At 60.3% G+C, this 19,284-nt stretch overlaps 2 protein-coding genes across 10 annotated transcripts in view; one reads left to right on the top strand and one right to left on the bottom strand.

Moving 5' to 3' along the window:
* Positions 1–3,773: 3,773 nt before the first annotated feature.
* LOC112643471 (uncharacterized) lies at positions 3,774–17,574 on the bottom strand. Its single transcript, XM_049092939.1, has 3 exons — positions 17,443–17,574; positions 5,023–5,514; positions 3,774–4,396 (listed from the first exon to the last, which is right to left on the bottom strand). The coding sequence occupies exons 1-3, from the start codon at positions 17,572–17,574 to the stop codon at positions 4,334–4,336; spliced, it is 687 nt and encodes a 228-aa protein (XP_048948896.1). The 3' UTR covers positions 3,774–4,333.
* Positions 5,349–19,284, top strand: part of FRMD1 (FERM domain containing 1) — a 33,338-nt gene continuing 19,402 nt past the window's right edge. The window contains exons 1-3 of one of the 9 annotated variants that reach the window (XM_049114581.1): positions 5,406–5,480; positions 6,402–6,511; positions 7,479–7,613. The gene's annotated coding sequence lies outside the window, so the exon portion shown is untranslated. The other 8 variants (XM_049114578.1, XM_049114577.1, XM_049114567.1 and 5 more) reach the window with 8 other exon arrangements.

Here is a 19,284-nt window from a genome sequence, read left to right as displayed (position 1 = left end):
CTGGGTCACCCTCCCCACCAGGTCCTCACTCCAGGTGACCCTCCCTGCTGTCGTCCTCCCTCTGGGTGACCCTCCCTTCTGGTGCCCTCACTCCGCGTGACCTTCCCTGCTGGCATACTAACTCTAGGTGACCCTCCCTGTCAGTGTCCTCACTCCAGGTGACCCTCCCCTCCGGTGTCCTTACTCTGGGTTCAGAGCATGTTTGCCCCTCTCCCTGGGGCCTCAGGACAAACAGTGAGAGCTCAGTAGATGGTTTTCGATTGGCTTAATGCATCCCCAATCTGAGAGGGGATCTGAGTGGAAGGCGCTTGAAATCATCCTAAATCTCATTCTCTTTTCTCCCCTGTCGGCAGTAACAACACACATAACCTGTTTTACCAAATATAACAATGTCTGTTCTACCAGAAGGTCACTGATAAACTCAGCTGTCCACACCACAACCAAGAATTAAGACACAGACCAAGAAGATCTGTGTGAATGATGGAAAGGAAACCCCTAAAGCTTAGGAGCAGGGGTGCTCACTGTACTCACCTAGGAGTATCTGGGCCATTTCCATGGGGCCAGCTCACTGTATCCCAGGATGGTTCTGACCCTCTTCTGAGCCATCACTGAGCCATCGCAGAGGACAGAAGGGAAAGGAAGGGGTGACAGGGGACAGAGCTTACACACCAAGTGGATAACTGACAGATTAATAATGGACAGATAGAAAAGTTAAAGTAGATAAAATGAAAACCGCTTTTTTTTATTTTATTTTAGGAGGGAGAGAGAATCTCAAGCAGACTCCCTGCTGAGCATAGAACCTGACCCAGAGCTCGACCTCACGATCCTGAGATCCCAGCTGAGTGGAAACTGGGAGTCTGACACTTAGTCTGCTGAGCCATTCAGGCGTCTAAGGGAAAAATAAATTTTAGACTGATGTTGGCAGCCTGGGCCACTAGAGCGGGTGCAGTCCGTGCAAGACGCCTTATTCGTCTCCAAGGACATCACTCTGTGACATAGGAAATTTGAGAAATATTAGCCAGATTAAGTTTTTTAAAGATTTTATTTATTCATGAGGGACACAGAGAGAGAAGCAGACACAGGCAGAGGGAGAAGCAGGTCCATGCAGGGAACCCGATGCGGGACTCGATCCGGGGTCTCTAGGATCACACCCTGGGCTGAAGGCAGGCGCCAAACCACTGAGCCACTGCAGGTGTCCCTAGGCAGATTAATTAAAAAAAAAAAAAAAAAAGCTTACAGGGTGGTGAGTAGATGATTTAGGTAGAGGCAGGAAGATAATAGCGTGTATTTCACAGGTACCCGTCTATAATGAGCACGTTCTTAAAGTGACTAAGTATGTGCAGGCATCGCTCCCTCGGCTGCTCGTTTCCCCAGGACGTGGTACGTCACCTGTAAGCTCTCGCTAGAAGGACAGAGGCCGGTGGCAGCTGGTTTGTTTTGTTCAGAGAGACCTCTGACTCTGGTCCCAACATAACGTTCCTCTTTGTTTCATGACAAGATAATAAAATGGGTCCCTCTATCCTTTCTGTCACCTGCACTCTGGAGGTGGCAGGGCCGTGGCTTCCTGTCCTGAACACGGTACTTAGGTGTCACGTTGGCGTCCTCCCACTGGAACACCAGCGAGGACTGGCGTCTGATGACACTCTCGCTTCATTTCTGAGCTTGGAGCAGCACCCAGGGCTCCCGGGGGTGCCGAGCGAGAGGCCAGGTCCCTTGTCACCAACGCAGCGGGCAGCCAGGAGACTCCTCTCGGCTGGAAGAGCCATCACCGGCAAGGAAACCCCCAGCTTATCCCCCGGGGCCATCGGCGCAGAAGCTAGATCTGTTCCTGGAAAATACTGCCAATTCTTCTAGAAGAAACCACTGTGCCTAGTTGCGGGTATGACTGTTGCCAACCCCCACTTTCAGCCTGAAGAGAGCCCCACGTCCCTGGGGAAGCAGCCTTTCCTGTGTTCCCCTGAAGCCCCGTCCTGCTGAGAACAGCCCCTGGTCACGAGAAACAGAATTAAAGAATCAGGGATGGGGGGTTAACTAGTGTCCCTTCTCTGAACAAAGACATGTTCATGTCTGAACCCCAGCACCTCAGAATGTGCTGGTTGGAAATAGGCTGGTTGCAGATGTAATTAGTTCTGATGAGCTCACACTGGAGCAGGAGGGTGAGCCCTGGCCCGGTATGACCAGTGTCCTTATAGGAAGAGGGAAGGAGAGGACTCAGAGACCACAGCCCGGTGAGGATGAGGAGGAGATCAGAGCGGGCCGTCTATAAGCCGAGGGATGCCCCACGTGGTGGCAAGGCCACATCTGGGATGGCGTGGGGTGCCGCCCTGCCCACACCTGGAGGTCGTACTTCTGGCCTCTGGGACCAGGGTAAATAAATTCTTGTGGTTTTAAGCCTCCCACTTGGTGGTACTCTGTGCCAGTGACCCTGGGAAACTCATCCGGGCTGCACCTAGCTGCACTTGGCACCTTTTCCAGGAAAACACAAACGCTTTCAACACAGAGGGCCAGGCATCTCCTGGCACAGTAACGTGAAGGATGGGGAGCTCTTCGTGAGGTCGCTGGAAACTGTACCTACGTCCCCCTTCAAACCACACCCCAGCCCCACCTCACTGGGGCCTATTCCCAGCACAAAACACTGAGAAAATGGGATACGTGGGTTCCTGTTGGCCTCCATTTGCAGGTACCCCCTGATGCCGCTCACACGCAAGAACACGCGGAGCCGCCCCGATCTGTGCCACCGTCAGCCCGAGCCCGGGAGCCACGCACCACAGCCACATGCAGGACGTTAGCATCCTGGGATGGCGAGACAAAGGAGCCCAGATGGGGCTGCAAGCAGTAAATTCTCTTCTCTCACAGATCTGGTGACCAGAAGGCGGAGATCCGATGCCCCCGAAGGCTCTGGGGGAGGGTCCTCTCTTCTTCCTCATTGCCTGGTGGCGCCAGCCTTAGTTTACAGACGCCTCATCCCATCTCTGGCTCCATCCTCATGGCCATCTCCTCCCTGTCTGCCTCTGTGTCTCTTCTCCTCTTCCTCTAAGGACACCGGTCATATTGGATTGGGGCTCCCCGCACCCCTGCACATGACCTCATCTTACCTTGATAGGCCTGAAAACACCTGATTTCCAAATAAGGTCATGTTCACAGGTTCTGAAGAAGGACTCTGCACACCTTCCTGGAGAGCACAGCGCCGCCGCCACTGCCAACTTGCAGCACTTGACAGAGAGGGGATTCCCTGAGGCCCCACCCCTTCTGAGGACAGGACAGAGGGAACAGCTAGGGGGGGCCTCCTGGCCGTCGGTGTGAACTGTGACAAATTTTGATGCAAGCTGGGAGTATGGGTCCAGGAGAAGTTGGCAAAGCTCTCCTACAGGCGTGTGAACCACACACACCTGCCAGATGTCATGACCCCTGGACCGTAGCCTTTCTTGAGGTCTGCATCTGGCAGGTTATCTCCCGAGGAGGCTCTGAGCTGTCTAGCAGCTGGTCTGCGATGACCTGTCCCCAGCACCAAGGCCTTTACCATCCATTTGTCCTCCTTGTGCCGGCTCACAGATGGCACAGGCCATCTTCATTCAAATGGGTCATTGCTCCGTCACCCCTGCAGCTATCAAGGAGTCGAAAGGGGAAAGTAAATTAAGACCGGCCCGCAGGAGCTCCTGGCTGTGAGGGGAAGCACCTGGTGCTTTCCACCTGCTTGACACAGTTTAATCACGTGGCCACATACTGTTCTGCTGTGTAGACAAAAGTAGAAAGGCTAAAAGTTGCGTAAGCCCTTATGATGCCAGTTTCTGAATGTTTTATCAATATTGACTCAATCCTCACACAGCCTTGCAAGTAAGTACTATGATTAAGCCCATTTTACAGATAGAGAAACAAAGGCAGAGAGATGCTAAGCTACCTAAGATCACAGAGCAAGGAGGTGACAGAACCAGGGTTTGGGCCTCAAAAGTCAAGCTGCAGAATCCACGTGCTCAGCTATGGGCTCATACTTCCCTTGTCAATTTTTGCTTCGGACCCATCACGTGAGTTAGTGGAGAGGGTTGTTTCGAGGCGTATGAAAGTTAAATAACAAATGCAACGGTGTACTTTATGATGGTTTGCTAACATGCTCATCTCTTCAAGAAGCTCCTGCTTGCTAAGGAGACGCGCCCACTAAGTGTCGGTGCAGCAGCGAGTAAATGCCATCAGCGGGGATGAGGGAGGTTCCCCGGGCTCCAGAACAGGGAAGGCTGTTTCCTGCTTGTTAACCACGCGGCCTCGCAGCCGGGATCCTCTCTGAGCCTCGGTGGCCTCCTCCGTAAATCGGGAAGGTTGGTTCCTGCTCAGCAGAATTCTATATAACCACGAACACGGCGCAGACGGCTGGCATGGCTGACGCTTGTGCACAACTGTGAGGCTGTCGGGATGGAATGGGGAGACGTAAGCAACCACGCTGCGAGTGAACCTGTGATAGGATGGAGGTCTGACCTGAGGGTTCAGAGTCCAGAGGAAGAGCCACTAATGAGGTGGGAAAAGCTTTGCCTGAGCTGTTACTTTTAAGTGTGGCCCTGACATATGAACTTCCTCTGGGTGTTGGGATTTCAGCAGTAAATGAGAGAGACCGTGGTGGGGCTCACACTGGAAGTGGGGGCGTCTGTGCGCAAGGTGTTGCACTAGGAGATACAGGAGGGAAACCAAAGCTGGGGATAGCCAGGTGAGGGGCAGGCAGGAGAAGGAGAGACCTGAAGGAGAGGCAGAAGCAGCTTCTCAGAGGCTGGGGCTGTGATGGATGCTGGCACTTGGAGCCCAGGGGTCACTGAGCTGGGGCACCTTCCAGGATGCGGGGGGCAGCCCAGCCGGCCTAGGAGGAGAGGCGCCTGAGCCCATTCACTGCCTGCCGCAGGCCTCAGGGGTCTGTCCTTGCTATTCCAAGGTCTAGGCCCATTGACCCCGCCCCCAAAGGTTTCTGCGGAATGTCACTTTGTGGCTGGTCACCCCCAGGGAGGGATCTGAGAAATCCCACCGGAGCCAGTGACGTCTGACCTGCGGACCCCTCACTCGCAGCCACTCCCGCCGTCCAGGGTCTGCCTTTGCTCCTCGGACAATCTCAGTCCTTCCTCGGGGACATCCCTCCTTGGGGCCCCCGCAATTGCAATAGCTTCGTGTCCACAGCAGTGGGACCCGCACCCGGCACCCCTCATAGCACCCCGGGCCCTCCCCGCGCTCCCGGGCCGACTCTCCCTCTGAGGGTCCCCGCAGTGCGCGGCACCTGCGGCGCGAGTGGGTGCGGGTGCGCGCGGGGCTGCGGGCGGGGCGGGCTGCGCCGTTGGCTGCGCAGGGGCGGGGCCGGAGCCCGGCAAACGGGGTCCAGCTCGCGCCCAGGGCGGGGGCGCGACCTCGCGGGGGCTTCTCCGAGGCCACGCGCTCCCCCTCCGGCTCGGAACGACCCCGACGGGCGACCCCCGACGGCTGCAAGCCCAGGAGGCCGAAGCCCCGGGCAGGTGCGCAATCCCAGGGTCCACGCACCTCGGCAGGCTGCGAACCAGGGGCCGGCCAGCCCACCTGCCGCAAGCCCGAGAGCCTCGCTCCTCCCCTCTGGAGTGGGCACCCGGGGGCGGGGGAGGGGCGGGGCCGACGCGGCAGGGATGGAGGAGGGTGGGTGGAGGGGAGGGGACAGGGCGGGGGCGGGGCAGGAACTGGAGGGGAGGGGAGGGGAGAGGGCGGGGCCGAGCCGGAGGGGCGGGGGCGGGGCGGGGCAGAAGCTCCGGCCAATCCGCAGCCCCGGCGCGCCCCCTCGGCTCGCCCCCCGCAACCGCCTCCTCCCCGGGCTCCACCGAGATCCCGCATAACGGCTGCAGCCTTCACCCCGCTGCGCTCGGACCCCGACCTGGACCCCCACCTCGACCCTGACCCCGACCCCGACCCTGACCCCGACCCCGACCCCGACCCCGACCCCGACCCTCACCCGGAGCCAGACCCCGACCCCGACACGGACCCGGACCCCGACCCCGACCCCGACCCCGACCCCGACCCGGAGGCGGACCCCAACCCGGAGTCCAGTCCAGACCCGGAGCCCGACCCCCGCCCACTCCCCGACCCCGACCCCGACCCCGAAGCCTGAGTCCGACCCGCGCAGGGACTGCGACCCCCGCAGGTGAGCGCGACCGTCCCGCCCCCTCCGGCGACCCCGCGGCGGGCAGGCCCGGGGGGGGGAGGGGTCGCGGACACCGGGTGGACGGGCTGTCGCCTCCACGCCCCCGCCTTAAGGGCTTTGCCCCCAAAGTCCTGAGCCAGGGGCTCAGGGGCTCCCTCGGTGACGTCGGAGTCCCTGCTGCCCACACGCGGCCTCTCTGCCCCCACCCTGGGTCCCCCCACCACCCCTCTCCCTCTCCACCCTCCCCTGTTTCCTCGTGGCCGAGCAGGTGCAGGGGCGCTGGGGCTCCCGGGCCTCCTTAGTTTCCCGGCCCCAGCGTCCATCCGTGTGGCCTGAAACTTCAGTTTCCTGAGCTTGTCTGGAGAGGGCTGCGCCCAGGTGCCCGGAGGTGCGGGAGGCTGGCTGGGGGCCTGGGTCTTCGGTGCCTGCAGCTGGCAGCTGGAGGTGGGGTCACCACGGGGGTACCTGTTGGCAGGCTTAGGTGGTTCGGGTGGTTTGTGTAGAGGTGTGGAGGGGGGAGTAATGAAAAAGGTGACAAAATGACACATTAGCATCCAGTCACAAAGTGGAGGAAGCCCGGGGAAGCTCCTGCTTTCTTCCTTCCCTGAAAGTAACACTGCAGCGGCCGGGGATCGGGGAGGTCGTGCAGGTGTGCGAGTGCGGGCTCCAGGGAGCCCGTGCATGGGTGCTGGCGTGTTCCCACCAGAGAGGACTTTTCAGGCAAACGTGGGAAGGCTGCTGCCGGCTGGGTGGTCCTGAAACAGGCTCATCCCCCCTTTCTGTGGGGGCCTCAGCTTCCCGACAACTGTTGGCAAGAAGTGAGCTGCATCCCACACCCACCCAGCAGGTTCCGGTGGGGGAGATGGGAACACATCCAGCCTGTCTTAGGAGGGACAGACAGAAGAAGGAAGCCTGGGGGGGAGGTCAGCCTAGAGCTCATGTTGGTTGTGCACTTTTGGGGGCCTACAAGAGGAGGCTCTGTAAGTGCCCCCATTTAGCGGGGTGCTTGTGTCCACGTCATTCTTTTTCCGGAGATGAGGATGGTGGGGACGTGAGGGCGCCTGCGGACCTGACCTGATTAAGCTCAGTGCAGTCCCCCAGGTGCTCAGGGGTAGCACCGAACCCCTCCAGTAAACGAGAGCTGTGGGGTGGAGCCTCAGAAAACCCTCAGCCCATAGACATCCAAGAAAGGCAGGAGCCCTAGCGCTTTGGTGTGCAGCAGGACGCAGCAGGAGTGGGTGACCTGCTGTCCAGACCAGGGGGCAGCGCCTGCTTCCCGGTCCCCTCGCCTGGCCCCAGGACAGCAGACTAGTCTGCTCAGCCGCGCACCCCGCCCTCCTGACAGGGTCCCGGAGGGGGTCTGCGTTGTGTGTCTTCTACACGTTGCTGTAACCTCGAGGAGCTTTGACGGCCGGCGTGGGCTAACCGGGGCCGTTTGCTCTCGCAGTGGGTTAAACCATCCACGGATAAGGCATAGGATGTGAGTAAATCCGCAGCTTCTCCGGGACACTTTGTGTTCCTTTACTCCATCCCGGGAAGAGGTTGCACAGGGGCGCATGGGGTGCAGAACCCGGGGAGGTGCTCTACACCGCAGATTTGTCTGCGGCTGTACAAATGCTTGCTCTGTGCAGCCAGTGACGGAGCTATTTCTTTACTTGTAGGAGGTGTCAACGTTTGTTTTGAAGTCTCAGGATTCTTAAGACGGTGGTTTTCCAAAGAACTGTCCCACCCAGAATCACTTGCTTAAATACTTGCGTGAAGTACCATCCTAAGGCTCAGGCTGTGCATTTCTGTACCTGGCAGGAGTTTTGCATTCTGCTCTTAAAAAGACGGGATTTTGAAGAGCAGCTCAGGACCCCAGGCCCAGGGCACTGTCACCATGATGGCGCAGGGGTCACCCGATCTTAGCTCTTCTCCCTGAACAAGTGGCGTGACCCTGGGTGCCCAGTGTAGGGGTGGGTGGGGGCAGGGGCAGCACGGTGGGCCTAGGTGGCCAGCCACCCTCCCAGCCTCTTCCCTGCACCCCCCTAGCAGGGCCAGCCTGCCTCTCCAGGCCTGCATGTGCTGGTGCTGGGAAGCCCTGGTGCTGGGAAGACTGGTCTGCTCAGCCGTGCACCCCACCAGAGGCTGATGTGAGCGTGTGCGGGAGAGACCGTCACATCCTGATGATGCTTACAGTGGACTACACGCCGGCCCCAGCTAAGGGCCGTAGGGGGATCGGGCCCCTCAATTCTGGCCTGTGCTCCTCCAGCTGCCTGCCTGGCCCTGGGCCCTCACTGTGCTGCTCATGGCTCCTGGCCAGGACCCTGCATCGAAGCCCCTCTCCCCTGGGAGCATGGAGGGACGGTCGCTGGTGGCACCAGGTGAGGGCTGGTTCCCGGGACTTGGCCCACCCTCGGGGTGTGGGTGCAATGCTGAGAAGCAGCCAGTGGTCCTGGGGGTGGTCATTTCCCGTGTCACCTCCACTGACAGTTTCACGGAAGAGGAAGGAGTGGATGTGTATGGAGTGTCCATGGACACCCAGGACACCAAATCCTGCTCTTGGGACGAGGCAAGCGTGACCCCAACAGTAACCGTGGGTGGCATGCCCACCCCTCACCCACAGGGAAGAGGTGCCTGCCTGGCGGGCTCGCAGCCACCTGGAAAGGGCACAGGTTCCCCTTGCCTGCTGGCCTGGCTGGGACTGACGCGTGGCCCCAGACAAGGCTTGAAGGGGGGTGAGGAAGGCCCTGTTGACACTGGAGTCAGTTCTTCCTTCAAACACTTGTGGAGGGCCTGCTGTGTGCTGTGAGTGGGGTTGGTGGCGGGATACACTGGCCTGTGGGCGACCGGTCACCACTCTGCTCCCACCCCAGACCCCTGGTCAGAAAGCTGCCACTAGGTCACAGGGAGAGGTGGCGCTGCAGCCGGACTGGTGCTCAGAGGAGACCTGCAGATGCTGCGGGGGCAGAGCACCTATGTGGGGATCAGCCAGGGGAGTCTGGGGGGCCGAGGCTGGGGTGGGAAGGGGCCAGGGTCTGAGGTAGCACATGGCAGGTGAGGGAGGGAGGGAAGGCCTCGGAGGGGGGACTTGGGGGTTCCTGACCAGGAGAGGGCAGGAGGGAGGCTGGGTCAGAGGGGCCAAGGGACAGTGGGACCCTCATGTTGTCTTATCACGTTGTCCGGATGTCTGGACCCCTGTGTGGAGAGACAGAGGGAGGATGGGAAGCTGTCAGGGTGAGCAGGCTGCCCGGGGCCTCATACAGGAGACCCCCGGGTGGACAGAGGGACGAGGAAAGCATCCGAGTGACAGGAGGACGCATCGCCAGCAGGGAGGGCAGGAAGGAAAGCCATCCCGTGGCAGCCGGGCACACAGGCCAGCTGGGCCCACGGTCTAGGGCCAGGGTGGGAGGCTCAGGTGCCTCCCTCAAGCATCGAGCACCCCTGGGTGCCCTCGAGGCCAAGGCTGTGCACTTAGACAGTGGAGCATGGAATTGGGAGCATAGTCCGAGTTCTCCAGGGCAGTGGAACCGCCAGGATATGTGTATGGGGGAGATCTGGGGAGAGACTGAGTTTAAGGATCAGGCTCACATGGTTGTGGGGCTGGCACTCCTGAAACCTGCAGGGCGGACCTGCAGGCTGGGACCCCCGGAGACCTGACACCGCGCTCGCATCCAAAGGAGAACCCCTCCCCTCAAGGAACTCAGGCTTTTCTTTGGACATCTTCAACTGATGGGGTGTGGCCCACACACAACGTGGAGGAGGCTCATCTGCTTCCTCAAAGTGGACTGACAAGGGTTAATCTCACCTAGAAACCCTTCCCCTGGGCACTGCGGCCTGGCCAGGGGGACACGGGAACTGACGTCCCCGGGGCTCTGCAGGGCAAGGCTGTGCTTGGTTCTCACAACTGGGCAAGTCCCTGTTGGCCCCTCCGGGTGCTGGGGGCACTGGGGCCCCAGGGGCTATGAGCCCCCACAAATAAAGGTTACGCCGTGCTCCGTCACACCCTCCTGAAGCAGGGGCACAAATTCATGGAGCAGCATCCACTGTCACTTCATCTGTGCTTTGCCATTTGTTGGTCTGAAACCCCGGGAGCTTCCTGGGTGAAATTCAAAGGACCCAGGGGAGCAGCTGAGGAAAGACCCAGGCCCCTCCCGATGGGGAGGCGGCTATTTCAACAAGCCAGGGGACTTAGAGGGAGGCTAGCGGTGGGCGACCTCAAGGCCCGAAGCTCTCCGCACCTGCCTGCCAGGACCTTACAAGTTTGTAGGGCTGCCTTCATGGGGTTCAGTCATGTGTAGTGTCCAGTGGGTCCCAACACCACCTCAGTCCCCGAGGCTGAGGCCACCGGGCAGAGTGTGCCTTCGGGGTCAGGGGAGCAGGGTGGCGCCGCCAAACACAGTTTCCAGCCCGGGGTGGGGTGAAGGTGGGGAGGTGTGGGCCTCCTGAAGACCTCCCCCAATACCAGGGCACGCAGGTCAGTGCTTAGTGGCCCGGTGCCGGGGGGCACTGGACGTGGGTACCGTGTGCCGGGATGCAGGCCCACGCCTGACAGGCCTGATGAGGGCACAGGACAAGGTGAGGGGAAGCCAGTGGCCTCACGTGTCCTGCAGGGCTCTACACACTCTTACGTGTGCTCCAGGTCACTAGATACACTGCTCCATGGAGGGCCGCGGTCAAGCAAGTTGGAAGAGGCCCTGGAGCGCAGCCAGGCACTGTGGAGCTCAGCATCCGGGGCCGTGACTCAGTGGGACTCTGGGCGGCTAGCCCAGTCCCCCCACACACAACCCGACCCCAGCCTCCTAAACCCTTGCGAGACCACAGTAGGAATCAGAAACCAGGAGTCTGGGCCACACAGTAGGTACAAAATAAATGTTGTCTGAGGCCGTTTGGGGTCCACCCAGTGTGAGGAGCCTCCACCCTCTGGGGACATTTCCCACCGCACCCTACCTTGGGCATGGGAGGGTCACTGGTCGCAGGGACTTGGCCTGACTCATCGTCTGCCTGGGGCCTTAAGTGCCCCGGGGCGGCGCTCCAGGGTGCTGCTAATGAGCAAGTCAAAGATCAGAAGTCCTGGTGTCCGCCTGGCAGAGGGTGTGGTTGGACAGGACAGGCCCCTCTCTGCAGAACCTGGGGCCAGGCGCGCACACACACACACACACACACACACACCTGAGCGGTGCCTCACCCCCACTGCCACTCTGTCCCCTGAGGAAGGGGACACATCACAAAGGCTTTGGAAGGTCTGAGCAAAGTCTAGGGGCCTGGCCCTGGCCCTGGGGCCCCGGCCCTTCCCTTCCCCAGGGCTGCGCCGCCAGCAGGCCCCCTGCACCCCCCCACCCCCCACGCCACCCCCCCAACCCCCGGCTCTGGCATCTGCCCCCCTTCCCCAAGTCTGTGGCGCTTGCCAGGTGACTGGCTAGTTCTGGGCCACCTCCCCCGCAGAGGCCAGCGCCCCTCCACCCGCAGGCACAGGGACAGGCTGACCTGTCAGCTCTGAGAGTTTGCTGACAGGGTTGTATGTGCATCTGTTCTGCTGGGCGTGGGACCCCTTTGTCTCGCGGTGGCTGGAGGGACACGGCTCCCTGCCTGCGCTCTGGCCCTGCTTTGTAAATTCATGACGGGACGTCCGGAACACCCAGGTGCTGTCCCCTCGCGTCAGGCTCCTGTGCTGATTGTCTGTGGGGTCACAGGGGTGGTCTGTGCCGTGGCAGGCTGGAAGGCCCGTGGTCCTCGGGGGCTGCACCGGGGACAGCCCTGGTCCCGAGGCCCCTGGGAATGTAGGCCCCGCCCCAGGCCTGAGGAGACAGAGAAGGGTGGAAGAGCACCTCCCAGGAGTTTGTTACTAGCCTCGTCAATCCGTTCTGTTCTGGAACATTCGTCTTATCCCTGTTGGGCCTCTGTCTCCTCCAGCCGTAAAGTGGAGCCAACACTAGCCTTGTCTTATGGGACCGTGTGTATGAAAGCGCCTGGAACAGCTTAAAGCATAAATGTGACACATAGTAAATAAAATATGAAGTACAGGTGTCAGGTGTCAGCCAGGCTCCCCGGCGGTTACACCACAGCCGAGAAGGGGGCAGAGGGTCCAGGGGCCGCCCTCCTGGGAGAGCTGACGCTCCGAGGCCACGTGCTAGTGAGTGGCTGGTGGGCCCCGGGTCACCTGTACAGCACGGGCACCTGTTACGAGGGGACCCGGCTGATCACCAGGCGCCCGGGTTCGCTGTTTAACATGGTGACACAGCGCCACGCCACTGGAAATGAAACAGCAAACACAATGAGGCCAAAAACCTAACAAAAGGGGTTTGTTTGCATCTTTAGCTCCGGTGTACCTGCCCTCGAAGTCAGCTTCCTAAATGAAAGAGCAGAAAGTTCTGGTGAAGAGCAGCTCTCCAGGTGGCTGTTCAGAGAGTCTAATCATGGAGGTCCAGACTACATTTATTTTACTCCACACGAAGGCGCGATTAGAGTCTATAAAGAGTTCCAAAGACTTAGCCTCTAAATCCCATGTTTGCTGCAAAAATCTAAGAGCCTCTTTGGAGTTTCTGTAAAAAGACTGTGAGTTTGTTTGGGTCTGCCCTTCTGGATACAGCTACCAGCTTGAGCAGATGAAAACTTTGGAGTTGGTCCAGGAAACCTGAATCATGTTGTAAAAGTTAACGTATAAATTTGGATGGAACCTCATTCTGATCTACAGTGACATCCCCATTTGTGGCTGGACATCACCAAGTGTAATACTGAATGTTTCATTCAGTGTGTGACAGACTAGGAGAAGTAGTGCACGAGTGGTGAGCGTGACCTTGAGTTCTAAAGTACAGGAGCATAGGACCATGACCCTGAGCTCTGAGGTGGGGGAGCATATGTGATGACCGTGACCTTGAGCTCTGAGGTGGGGGACCACATGTGATGACCATGACCTTGAGTTCTGAGGTGGGGGAACCGTGTGATGACTGTGACCTTGAGTTCTGAGGTGGGGGAGCACGTGTGATGACTGTGACCTTGAGTTCTAAGGTCGGGGAGCACGTGTGATGACCGTGACCTTGAGTTCTGGGTGGGGGAGCACGTGTGATGACTGTGACCTTGAGTTCTAAGGTCGGGGAGCACATGTGATGACCGTGACCTTGAGTTCTGAGGTGGGGGAGCACGTGTGATGACCGTGACCTTGAGTTCTGAGGTGGGGGAGCACGTGTGATGACCGTGACCTTGAGTTCTAAGGTCGGGAAGCACATGTGATGACCGTGACCTTGAGTTCTGAGGTGGGGGAGCACGTGTGATGACTGTGACCTTGAGTTCTGAGGTGGGGGAGCACGTGTGATGACTGTGACCTTGGGTTCTAAGGTCGGGGAGCACATGTGATGACCGTGACCTTGAGTTCTGAGGTGGGGGAGCACGTGTGATGACTGTGACCTTGGGTTCTGAGGTGGGGAAGCACATGTGATGACCGTGACCTTGAGCTCTGAGGTGGGAGAGCATATGTGATGACCATGACCTTGAGTTCTGAGGTGGGGGAGCACGTGTGATGACTGTGACCTTGGGTTCTGAGGTGGGGGAGCACATGTGATGACCGTGACCTTGAGCTCTGAGGTGGGGGAGCACATGTGATGACTGTGACCTTGGGTTCTAAGGTGGGGGAGCACATGTGATGACCGTGACCTTGAGCTCTGAGGTGGGAGAGCACATGTGATGACTGTGACCTTGGGTTCTAACAGCTCTGGGTCCTTAGAACCATCTTCCAGGATTGGATGCTGTGTGCTCCATACAAGTCAAAGGCTGCCTTTGTGCTCTCTTCTTTGGCCAGGCCTATCTCATGGGACAGTGGCCATGAAGGTCAGCCCAGTGATGGCCTTCTACCTGGGCCAGGTGTCGTCCATCCACTTAGTGGGTTGTTATTGAGAACTTAACCTTAGCCCAGATGGTCATCAAGGCCGTGGGGACGCAGTAGCCAGGACACACATACTGGCTGTGGAGGAGCTTGTGTCGGTGGGCAAGGCATGTAATCAGCAAGAAATTAGGGAAGCCATCTCAGTCCCACTGCATGTCGGGAGGAAACAGAAATGGTGATGAGCCTGCGGGTCGCTGGAGGGAGAGCTGTGGCCTGGGTGGCCAGAGGAGCCCCCTCCACAGAGGTGGCATTTGAAGGAGACGAGAGTGAGCCATCGGCCCTGCTAAGCAGCTCTGAGCACAGCCTTGGGGGAGAGATCCCAGGGAGTCGGGGTGCACAGGGCTCCACTGTTCCAGCTGCCGAAGGGCGCCCGCTGGCAAGGCCAGTGGTCGAGACCGGGCACTGCAGCTGTCCAGACAGTTTCTTCATGACGGTAGATCTGCTCCAGAGTGAGGGGGAGCGGGGTAGGACCGGGCTCTGGAGGGTGGAGGGGGGATGAGACGGTCGGCCTCATACCCGGAGGTGAGCAGCCCAAGGCCTTTGTTTCTGATCGACCTTTGCACGGCAGTGAGTAGACACGGGGTCCCTCAGCAAGGTTTCTGGGTGCCCGCTGGGTTCGTGTGTCACTCCACAGCCCTAGTTCTCAGGCACGGTCCTGGGGACTGGATCAAAATGCAGATTCTCTGGCCCCACCGAGCTTGCCGGGCCTGCCACAGAGTTCCCATGTTACAGATGTGCGGTGTCAGAGAACCCTGCTCCCTGGGGCAAGGGGCCCCTGAAGAGGCAAGACAGAGGCCCACGGGTGGGGGGAGTCTGCAGACAGCACCCCGGGGAGGAGGGCCGGCGGGGAAGCGGAGGTGCTCGAGCACCGACTGGAGGAAGAGCGTGGGGAACGTATTCCAGGTGGAAAGATCTAAGGTGGGCCTATGAGGCGCAGCAAGCAGCTCGTGGGCGAGGATTCGGGGCAGGGCCTGTAGGGTGTGGGTAGCATGGGGCCCGACGAGCCACTCGCCCCGCAGGGTCCCCTGATGCCAGGGATGTGAGCAGTCTTCTTCATAACCAGGGAAGATTTGGGGTGGCCTTAGTCTTTTTCCATCAAGTCCTTGGGAAGTTGGCAGCTCGCACTGGCGATGGCAACTCCTAGTAGTTCACAGGGCACCTTTTCCTACTGAGCCCAAGGCAGTGAAGAAATGGACCCAGGGACCCCACATACGCTTGGAGAGCCTGCAGCTCCTTCCGGGGCCTGCAGGGGTCGGCAGGCCAGGCAGGTCACCCCAGAGCCCACCAAGCAGGCCAGAAGTGAAAGCGGTAGGAAAGCCATGGGTGGAAGCCAGGAGAGCTGGTCTTCAGAGATGGTGCGCCTCAGTTTCCAAATCTGTACAACGAGAGTAATAGCCCCTCTAGAGGATCAGTGCACTGAATCAAGTCGGCAAATGTTCTAGGCAAGTAGTGGGTATTTTTTAACTCCGCATATATTTGTTGAGCCCACACAGCAGGCCTAGAGCTGCTCTTACGGGGGGCTGCAGCAGTAAGACTTTCGGAGCTGCCTGCCAGCGGGGACAGACAGACATAAATGAACAAACGTGTCCAGTTACCTCAGTGCTGTGGGAGATGGTGAGCGCTGGAAGTGAGGATGAGCCTCCCCAGCAAGGAGACGTGAGTTGATTTCTGAATGCAGCGAGGTGACAAGCCAGGCAGATGTGCAGGACAGAGCCTTCCATGCAGAACAGCAGGTGCAAAGGCCCCGGGGCAAGAGGGCAGGGAGGTCGGGGAGCAAATGGACCAGCCGTTGGAGGGGCTCGAGGGCCACTGTAACTTTCCAGGACTCCAGCTTCTCCCTTGAGAGAGGGGGAGCTATTTTTGGGTTTTGGGCAGGAGTGTGGTGATCTGCCCCCTGTTCAGCAAGATTCTGGAGGCTAAGGTGTTGAGTATGGGGGGGAAAGTCTGGAAGGAGAGACTTTGGGAGCCTACTGTCACTGTCCAGGCTGGAGGCGAGAGATTTGGACCAGGTGTGCGGGGGCTACGTGGGCAGGTAGGTGCAGGGGTGTTTCCAAGGTAAAACATTGGGATTTGCTACTGTCTGGGCTTAGGGGACGGGGAGGGGGGAGAGAGAGAGGAGGTGGCCACAAGCCCTGTGTCCTGAGCAGTGGGAAGGACAGAGCGTCGTCGCTGAGCAGGCCATCGTCTTCACTTCTTGGTGACAAGAGTAGCACCTGGCGGCTCGTCAGTGGGGCTCAGCACTTGTCCCCTGGATGCGTGAAGGGGTCCTGCCAGCATTGGGGTGACCTGGGGCCTGCTGGGGACGGTGCTCCCCACTCCAGGGCTCCGGGCTCCTGGCTCCGGGCTCTAGGGCTCCTGGCCCCTGGCTCCTGGCTCTGGGCTCCTAGCTCAGGGTTCCTGGCTCCCAGCTCCTGGCTCCTGGATCCCGGTTCCTGGCCCCAGGCCCCAGGCTCCTGGCTCCAGGCCCCTGGCTCCGGGCTCCTGGCTCCGGGCTCCTGGCTCTGGGCTCCAGGCTCCTGGCTCTATGGCTCTTGGCCCCTGGCTCCGGGCTCCTGGCTCCTGGCTCCTGGCTCTAGGGCTCCTGCCTCCTGGCTCCGGGCTCCTGGCTCCTGGCTCCAGGCTCCTGGCTCCAGGTTCCTGGCTCTGGGTTCCTGGCTTCTGGCTCCTGGCTCCTGGCTCCTGGCTCCTGGCTCTGGGTTCCTGGCTCCTGGCTCCTGGCTCCAGGGCTCCAGGGCTCCCAGCTCCCGACTTCAGGCTCCAGGCTCCTGGCTCCAGGTGCTGGCCGTGCCTGCCGTGTGGGGTCTTACCTTCCTCTGGTACAGACTCCTGCTTTCGCACTAAACCCCAGAGGCACTTCTGTCTAAAGCAGAGTGTTGCCGTGGCCACGTCTACCCGAGGTTCCCTGCCTGCACGGTGCCCTCGGGAATGTCCAGGAGGCCCAGGGGCGGACAGTGAGGATTGAAAAGCACCAGAAGCCAGGTGCTTCTTAGCATCCCAGGCACAGGGGCTTAGTGGTGGGGGTGAGGGGCGGGGCGGAATGAGGAGGACGGCTTGCTTCCTCCCCTTAAAAGCTGTGACAGAGGGCACACTGACACCCCTCCAGGAGGCCTGGGGCTCAAGGGCAGCTCTGTCTGTGTGGTCAGGGCAGGGCAGGGCCTGGATTGGGGGTGGGAAGGCCTGGGTCCCCACAGGCACCCCTGACGGCCGGGAGGCCTCTCCGCATGATTGCACCTCCAAGTTCTGTGCAGACTTGGTGCTTAAAGCCGTTCGGGGCTAGACCCCCTGACAGACAGGTGGACCAGGACGGGGCAACCTCAGCGTCTGGGGCCTGTGTCTGGGCAGCAGGTGGCATAGGAGGCCCGCAATGCCCCTTCTGCTTGGAGGCAGGGCCAGTGACGGGGGCCGCCCTCCTTCCCAGGCCCCTGCACTCTGTGGCCCGCCCCAAGCCCACCAGGGATGAGCTCCCTGTGGCCAGGACGCCCTCTGCCCCCCCCCCCCAGGCTGTGCTGTGGGCATCACCCTCGGGACCGTGCTCCCTGACCACCTGCCTGAGCAGGACAGCCACCGCCACCGCCACCGTCATGGAGGCCCATTGTCCCCCTAGACAGGGAGGGATGGCATCTGACCTCGGGGGGCCGCCCCCCTCAGCTTCCGTCTGTGCCCCGTGCCTGGCAGAGCCGGGTCTGGGGAGAATAACATGGAAAGGATGAGGGTTCTGGTTTTTCTACAAAAGTCTGCATTGTCGTGACCTAAAGGGCAAAGCGACCTTGAGCTGAGGCCCGGCTCTTTGGGGGCGGCCCGCTGGCTGTGGCTGGGAAGCTCTGTCCCTGCAATTTTTCTGCTGGCAAGGAGGGTTGCAGTCTGTCTCTGGGGGCCCCACGGAGGCCGATGCCGGGGCACCCCAGCACCTGCTTCCCCACACCTCCGCTTCTCCCGTGACCCGTCCTGCTGGGACTGTTGACTCCCTTTGGCTTTTTTAACCTCGTGGTTACAAGCGTTTGACACTGAGGACGCACAAACATCCCGCACATCCCATCCTGACACCCCCAGATGTGAAGTAACCACCTTCCCTGCATGCAGACCCCATGTCCCCTGCTCTGCTCATGCCCCAGAAATGCTCCTCTGGCTGGTGCGCAGACTCCCAGCCCCGGGGACGGGGCACCAGCTGCAGTCTGACGGGCGACGACCGAGCAGGACGCGCTAGGGGCCGGGCCAACTCCGCTGGCCAACAAGCTGGTCTCACTGCCTGTCTTTGTCCCCAAAGAGGCCCCTGGGCTGCCGGCCACCCCCACCTGGTGCTCTGTGGGGCGAGTACTCAGGCTCCCCGTGAGCCTTCAGGGCCAAGCGGGGGGAGACCCTGGCTCCGGGAGGTTGGAAGTAAAGTATCATGTTGTGATGAATGGATTCATACAGTGGTTGGGGGGGGGGAAACGGTCTTCTCCGTCTCCCCGGGGTGCAGAGGATGTGCTGTGGCCCCCAGCCTGGGAACGAGGGCGCGTCCCTGTCCTTGTCTGGCAGACCCAAGTCTGGGGCCCCTGGGGACCCCGTGTTGGTGCTCGGGGGGACTGAGTGCCCCCACCCTGCCCGTTCCCATCCCCAGGTGCTCTTCTGTTCAGGTCACTTCACGTACGGAGCCTCTCGCTCAGCTGGGCGGGCTGACCTTTCTGATTTCGGAACACGTGTTCGCTGTGACTCACGGTGATTCACCTGTGAAGGGGAAGCCTTCCGTAAGAATTTACACAAAAAGCACACACCATTGAGCGAGAACGTACTGAACGGTTTCTGAACACTCCGTGGCTGCTTGAAGGGTGGCCAGGACGTCTGTCCCAGCTGGCCTAGGACAGTGACCACCTGCCCCTGGCCTGGAGGTACCCTCCCCACCTCTGATGCCCGGGGCTGGGCAGGGCCTGTCTAGGAGGGGAGGCGGGAGCACTGCTGGGGGCCTGACCTGTGCTCCACCGGAAAGAGATGATGGCACGCTGCATGGGCCTGGGGGGCGGTGGTCTCTGGTGCGCCCAGGAGGTCACTCCCCAGGGGCCCAACAGCCTTGTGCTCTGTGGCTGGGACATTCACAGCCCTCGTCCCGCCGTGTCCATGCAACCTGGGCCCCACCGGCTCCCCTGGTCTGTCCCTTCCCCGTGCCCAGAGGTGCCCCGTGGCGGGGTGCTGGGCCGGGCTGGTGGCTGGACGGGTGTGAGCCCAGGGGCCCGTGCCCACCTGCAGGATGGAGGTGGCTTGCTGTTCGACCCTCGAGAAGTGTGTGCAATCACATGCAGGGTGTCACACACACATC

Source organism: Canis lupus, chromosome 1, assembly GCF_003254725.2.
Source record: "Canis lupus dingo isolate Sandy chromosome 1, ASM325472v2, whole genome shotgun sequence".
Classification (NCBI taxonomy): Eukaryota; Metazoa; Chordata; class Mammalia; order Carnivora; family Canidae; genus Canis; species Canis lupus.
This window is presented reverse-complemented; position numbering and strand designations above follow the sequence as displayed.